This window comes from Amblyomma maculatum, unplaced genomic scaffold, assembly GCF_055883805.1.
Source record: "Amblyomma maculatum isolate TAMU_Amacu unplaced genomic scaffold, ASM5588380v1 scaffold_13, whole genome shotgun sequence".
In the NCBI taxonomy this organism is placed as follows: domain Eukaryota; kingdom Metazoa; phylum Arthropoda; class Arachnida; order Ixodida; family Ixodidae; genus Amblyomma; species Amblyomma maculatum.
Window position 1 is genome coordinate 20,746,893 of NW_028146738.1, and position 6,659 is coordinate 20,753,551.

Here is a 6,659-nt window from a genome sequence, read left to right on the forward strand (position 1 = left end):
ACCCTCGGCAGTTCCACTGCCAGATCGTGGAGTTGTCTTTCTGATTATGGCTTTTGCCCATGATTGTTACCCATTGTTTCTTCTAGTTTTGCGATTCTGTTACTGGATTCAGAGAAGGCCAGTGATGCTTCCTGCATTTGTTTAGTGAGATTTTGAATCTGCACTTGTATCTGTCCCTGAGCCCCTAGAAGTTGCTGGATTAGCGAGTTAATATTCTCGAGTTGCTTATCAAATTTGTCATTACGTTGTTCAAATTTTCTATTAAGGGTTATAAACGGATCGGTCTCTCCCCCTTTACGCTTCTGGGGTGGCGGCCGGGTGAATTCCAAGTTCATACAGTTTGATTCCTCTGAAGCAGAATTAGTAGTAATTGAATTTGTGGTTTTTGGTACCTCATGTGATTGATTTGCAGGCGGGCTGTTAGCCGTGGGCTTTTCGGTGAATTTAGATTTAAGTTCTTGAATTTCGCGACTCATTTGTTTGATCATCTCTCTAAGTTCTGCGTTTTCACCTCTGAGTTTTTCCATCTATTTTCAGCCTGGGAGGTTTTGCTAACGAAGCTTACCGTCTTGTTGTCTGCTGACTTGTGGCCCCATGGATTCTTGGGATCTCTGGGAGGCAGGCCAGGTCCTCGTCCCTGGCTCGTGTTCCGGGATTTCGAGGTCTCTCTGGTTCTCGAGCTTGATCTTGATCTCAATCGGGTCCCCGACCGTGGGTCCGTGTTTGCCCGGTTCCTTCCTCGGGGTTCTCGTCCCCGATGCTCTTGTTCCGAAGAGTAGAGGATGGATCCCTGGCTTCCTGAAGTTGATTGCAGTTGTTGTTTTTCTATCCTTTTCTCCCACATTTTCTTCTCTGAGAGGTAGGGCATCCTGTATATTTCGCGGCATTTGCTGTCTCCTAGGACATGGTCTTTACCGCAGAGTTGACACTTAGGTTCACATGTGTGTCCAGCGCCTGGATGTTCTAAGCCACAGCCGCGACACTTCACGTTGGTCGGGTCTGGGCATACATCGGCTCTGTGTCCCAGCCTGCCGCATGTTGTGCAGACTTCGTACTTCTTATACAAGTAGCACCTCATGTTGATTCCCTGGAAATTGAGCCATTTCGGCACAAACCAGTCTTCGAAAAGTATCAGAATGGTTTTGTATCCCGCTCCCAATCTTCTAATACCGGAGATTTGCGGATTAGTCCCACTCCATTCTATCATTTCTTTAATTTCCTCCGCTGAATATTCGAGTGGTACGTCGTGAACGACGCCTTCGCCTCCGTCTTCCGGCATGGCGATGTATGACTTGGCTTCAATTATGTTGGGTCCAATCTTCAGAGCTTGAATTGCTGCGTACTTGCATGTTCTCTCGGTATCCGTGGTAGCGACCAGTATTGATTGCTGAGTAGAATTTGGGGAGATGATGTCACCCTTCGTGGTCGTCAGATCCAGTCCGGCGGCTTGGATGATTACTCGAGACAAGTTCAATCTTCCTACAATGTTGATAATACTGTTAATTCCGCCTCTGGGGCGAATGATGATCTTGTTAGCGGTGCTGGGAATTCGCTCCTGCTGTCGCTCAATCGATTTTTCGGCCAGCTTCCTCCCTTGAGGGGGCTTGGGCTTGGGTAGGCCCAGCGTTCCAACGTGATCGGCTTGGGCGTTGTTGACTGCCACGTTTCGGTTTCTCTTTCTGGTGAACCATTGTCCGTTCAAAATATCGCTGGCGGAAGCGTCTCTTCCCTCCACAGTTTCCATCATCTTGCTCTTCTCAAGTCGCGACGCTCTGGGGCCGCTCCCAGCCTCTTCGGGTAACGCCTAGCGCCCAGCGAGGCTTCGGAGTCGAGCTAGGCCTAGGCCTCGGTCAGAAATTTTTAGACTCATAAAATCCAGAAAGTTAGGCCTACCGTCGAAAGTCCGGTGTCCCCGTGGTGTTTCAAGGTTCAGGTATCCGTTGGTAACACAGGATAGGAGGTGAGTAGTCAAATACCGCATTCGCAGATTGAACTTTTGCGGAGCGAAACAAAATGGCGTCCGTCTCAGAAAGCGAACGCATCGGTTCTTGGTCCGGTAGTTACGCTTTACACTACGTGACTCGACTCTAGGGACGAAAAGGAACAAGCAAACCTAGTTTTTGACTACGTCACGTCCGGTTAAGCATCGAGCCGACGCAAAAAACGTCACGCCAGGCCGCGACGTGTCCACCAATCGGCGTTTCCAGCCGAGCTACCCCTAAACGCTTCTAAAACGCGTGTAAAGTGCTCTAGATATTAACTCGTGGCGATGGCGATGGCGATATGGTCGTAGCCTTTTGAAAGGGAGATCACCCAGTGGGATCTGACCAACAAAAAAAAGAAAAAAAAAAGGAAAAAAAGGAGAGTATATATGTTATTTCACTCAACGTCTTTGCGCCGCTCCGGCCGCACTGCTCCTCGTGCCCACCAGAACTCCAGCCGTCTCTTCGTACATTCCACGACTGCACCAAGGGATTCTACTCCGCTCCCCTCTTCGGGTGACGCCGCAACCCCGTCGGTGCTTCCGTGCTGCCTGCGAAGCCAAGGGCGACCGGCAGCGACGCCGTGCGAGGGGCGGGAGAAATCGCAACACATCCAAGTATCACGTGCTCCAAAGTTTCCTCCTCCGCTCCGCAGAGGGCGCAGTCGGATACGCACTTGCTAGTGAACCTAGATCGCCACTGCCGCGTCCTCAAGGCTCCACACCTGGCTTCAGCCAGTAGCCCGCTCCCCACGGAGTTGTCATAAAATGGTTCTGGACTAATCCCTGTCTTCTGCGCGCTGTACAATGCCAGGAATGACTTCTCCTTTGCCCTGCGCATCCACTCAGCTGTCTCAGCTTCCTTCACCTTCCACTTGAGCTTCTTCCCCTGGCTCACCACCGGTACATCCGAGAGGCATACTGTTGGCAGATGGTACCGTCTCTGCAGCCTCGCTATCCGCCTTGTCCACTTCGTTGCTATTCCAGCGTACACCAGGTGGATTAGCGTCTGATGTGCCAGGTTACTTGCCGGGAGGCGCATCAGTCGGTCCTCATATTTTGCTTTGGCCGCCGCCTCTCTCGCTGAGAAAGAGGACCATCCGACCTCGCCTTGGACTCCCTCCACCGCTATGTGTTTGGGCACCCCTAAAGCTACCCGGCCGACTGCCCTCTGCTGTCGCTCAAGAAACTCCCGGGTGCCGGCGGAGATGCACAGAACTGCATTTGAATATGTCAGCGCTGGCACCGCCACCATTTTCCATAGTGCTCTCGTCACCTCGTAGCGGTTAAACGCCCAGAGCGACCGACGACCCAACATACCCTTACAGCGAGCCGTTTTCCCCCGCATTTCCCTCTCGTGTTGCTCGAGGTAGTTTGCCCCTGCCGACAACCAGACGCCGAGGTATTTGGCGGAATCCACCCTCTCTATCTGATTTCCCTGAAGTTCCCACCTGTGCCCGCTCAGCTTGTCCCTTTCGCCCCATGCCATCACTACACACTTTGCTGGGCTGAACTTCAGTCGACGTTCGCTCATTCCCGTAGCACAAATGTCCAGTAGTCTCTGCAGCTCTTCTGGTGTCCCTGCGAGGACCGCAAAATCATCAGCATACACCAGCGCTGGTATACGTCGCTCGACCTTCACCCCGGCCTCTAGATGCTAAACCGACATCCGTGCCCAGACACCTCCAGCTGCTCCGTGACCCCTGCGACGTACAACATGAACAGCAGTGGTGACAGTGGACACCCCTGTCGTAGCCCCTTCAGGCTCTCCAAGAGGCTAGTCCTCTGACCCGCCCACTCCACGCAAGCTCTGACATCGGCGTACAGCTCTTGCAGTAGCTCGATGCTGGACTCCTCAAGGCCAAAACCCCGCAGGATGCTCCACAATATGGCTCGGTACACATTATCATAAGCCTTAGCGATGTCCAGGTACGCCACGAAGAGTGGGTTTCCCGTCTGCTGTGCTATTTCTATGCACTGTGTGAGGACAAATAAATTGTCCTCAATGCGCCGTCCCGCCCGGAAACCATTTTGGAGCTCCCCAAGAGCCCCATTTCTCTCTGCCCACGCTTGCAATCGGGCCTTTGCCACCTGTGCGGCTACTCTGTACAGTACCAGGGTCACTGCTATTGGCCTGTAGTTTTCCAGGCACTCTTTGTCCCCGGTCCCCTTATACAGAGGCTTTATTCTCGTCTGTCTCCAGTCCTCCGGGATCGTTGCATCCTCCAACACCTGTGCGACGGAGTCTTTCAACTTTGACTGTGCCTTAGGCCCCAGTGCCTTGATCAGGCTCATGGGAATGCCATCACACCCCATTGCGGTCTTGGCCTCCACCCTCTTCACTGCCCGTTCCCACTCCCGATCCGTAGGTGCTGCACGAAGGTCTGCCGCGAGGTCTTCTGCTAACTGTTTTCGGGGCTCGCTCATCTCTCTTCCTTCGAGCTCCGTGTCCACCGGCGACCCCTGCATCATGCACCACCACTTCTCCAGGATTGGGACACAGGCCGGCCCTGTAACCACCTCGCCCCCTGGGGCCGCTTTCAACGCTGCTGGGCTCTGGGTCTGCTTTGTCTCCTTAACCCAGCGCCAAAAATGCTGAGGCGCCTGCCGGCCCGCTGCTCTTAGCTCATCCATCATCTTGCGGTTAAAGATGTGGAGCCGCGACTGGATCAATGCCGCTGCCTCCTGTTTCCGGGTCCTATATATGTCCCACGCATTGGCAATGGCCTCCTTGTCCTGCCCCTTGACAGCTTGGCGATGTATTTCTACTCGCCGCTCGACGCCGGAGTATGGCCGCCGCCACCTCTGGGCTCCACCAAGCTTTCGCCCTATGATGGCCTCTGGTACGCCCCCTGCATGCCGTGAGCTGTCCCACCATCTTTCCTATCATCGCGTCGTAGGAGTCTAAGAACGCCACTCGTGCCTCCAGGCACTTTGCTATCTTTCGCAGCTCGGCCTTGCTAAGCCGCCCTTGTGTTGACTTCTGGGGCCATTCCCTTCTCCGGTGCACGTGCCCAAACAGCAGGCGCAATCGATTGTGGTCGCTCCCCAAATTTCCTTCGCCCTCCTCATCGACGACCATTCGCTCTAGCTCCTCGTAGAGCCTTTCTGTCATCACGCAGAAATCAATGCACGACTGCATGCCCCTACACGCCCAGGTTGTACGCTCCTCGCATTTGCCCGAGCCGTTCACCATGACAAGCCGCTCCCCTTCCACCAACTTTAACAGCTGCCTGCCGTTTGCGTCTGTGTGCCCGTCGAGGCCCTCGATGTGAGCATTAAAGTCCCCGACTATCACGACTTCCGACTGCGCTCGAAGCGCTCGTATGTCCTGCGTTAGACACTCGTACAGACCCTCGTTGTACTCTACAGCCCCGCCCGAGCGCATGTATACCACTGCCAACGCGACTGGTTTACCTCCTATCGCTCCAGCTAGCCACATGTGCTCCTGGCACGACTGCCTGGTGCGACTCCACCTGCCAGGCTCCGCTCATAAACACCCTACTCCTCCCCCTTGGTGTTCCGACCCTTGGCGGTTACAGCCCTCCCACCCGTATCCATCGACTTGAGGGGGAGTCTCTACTTCCCGCAGATGCGTTTTTGCCACTGCGAAAACGACAATCTGGTGTTTTGCAAGTTCCGTGCTCAGCTCTGCCCATTTTTGCGCCCTCCGACCTCCTTGCATATCAGGAAGGCGATAGATAGATTCGTTGGCCTTCGCTGTTTGCGGTGTTTACCTCTTCGTGTGCGGGTTCCCATTCTTGAACTATGCTGTCCCTGGGGTTGACGCTTACCCACGCCTGGTTTTGGGGAGTCATTATCTTCCAGCCCATCTGAGTCCCCGCGCCTCCGGTAGTGAGTCAGTAACCCACCCCCGCCTGAAGCAGCAGTTTCGCCAGCGCCCTCACCATTTTCTGAGTGCGCTGATCGTCCGATCGCCCCACCCTCTCGTGGTGGGGCCCCCTGGGGATGCCTTTCGGTTTCGCTGCCCCTGCACCTTGCTGGGAACGGGCTTCTCGCTGGTTGCCGGTCCCCGACGGACGCCCTAAAAAAGCGCACGCTCGTCTGCCCAACTTTCTTCCTAACTGCCCTGCAGGCTCTCTCGCATACAGCCGTCTGCCGGCTCCTGTCTGTGTCACCTCTCCCCTGTGACGAATGAACTCTACTCGTGGTCCCAGTTCCTGGCATACACCCTCAATCAGTCCATTCGCCGTCCTGCATTTCTCTCGGACCTGTGTTTCCATTTCCCCGCCCTCTGGAAGCGCACAGATGGCATAGAAAAGATCGGGGAATTGTTCCTGCCCCTGCATCACCCATTTCTTCAGGGAGCCTACCACCTCCTCGGGCCTTGTTCACTCCTCTACGTCCTCCAGCCCAGTATGTATGATCACCAGACGTTGGTCATCCTGACGTACCTGCAGCTTCTCGTGTACCCGCTCCATAGTGTCCGCCAGTGTCGCTCTCGCCTTTGTGAAGAAAGACACTCGACTGCCCCTGTCCACAACGGTCAGGGCGCCCGTCTTTAGTCTAAACGCATTTTCGTCCCTGGCCACCAAAACCTTTCGGGGCTGTATGGCCCGTTTCTCGTTGGACGCTCCTAGCTTCTGCGGGCTCTCCTGCTGCTCACTGGGCTTCCCGCTCTCCAGTGTTCCCGTTTCCCTCTCGCGCATCTTCTTTT

The 6,659-nt window shown here is 54.8% G+C and overlaps 1 protein-coding gene across 1 annotated transcript; it reads right to left on the reverse strand.

Annotated features, from left to right (window-relative positions):
• Window positions 1-2,379: 2,379 nt before the first annotated feature.
• Window positions 2,380-5,369, reverse strand: LOC146172319 (uncharacterized). Its single transcript, XM_084585759.1, has 4 exons — window positions 4,857-5,369; window positions 3,649-4,786; window positions 2,707-3,562; window positions 2,380-2,533 (listed from the first exon to the last, which is right to left on the reverse strand). The coding sequence occupies exons 1-4, from the start codon at window positions 5,367-5,369 to the stop codon at window positions 2,380-2,382; spliced, it is 2,661 nt and encodes an 886-aa protein (XP_084441885.1).
• Window positions 5,370-6,659: the final 1,290 nt, after the last annotated feature.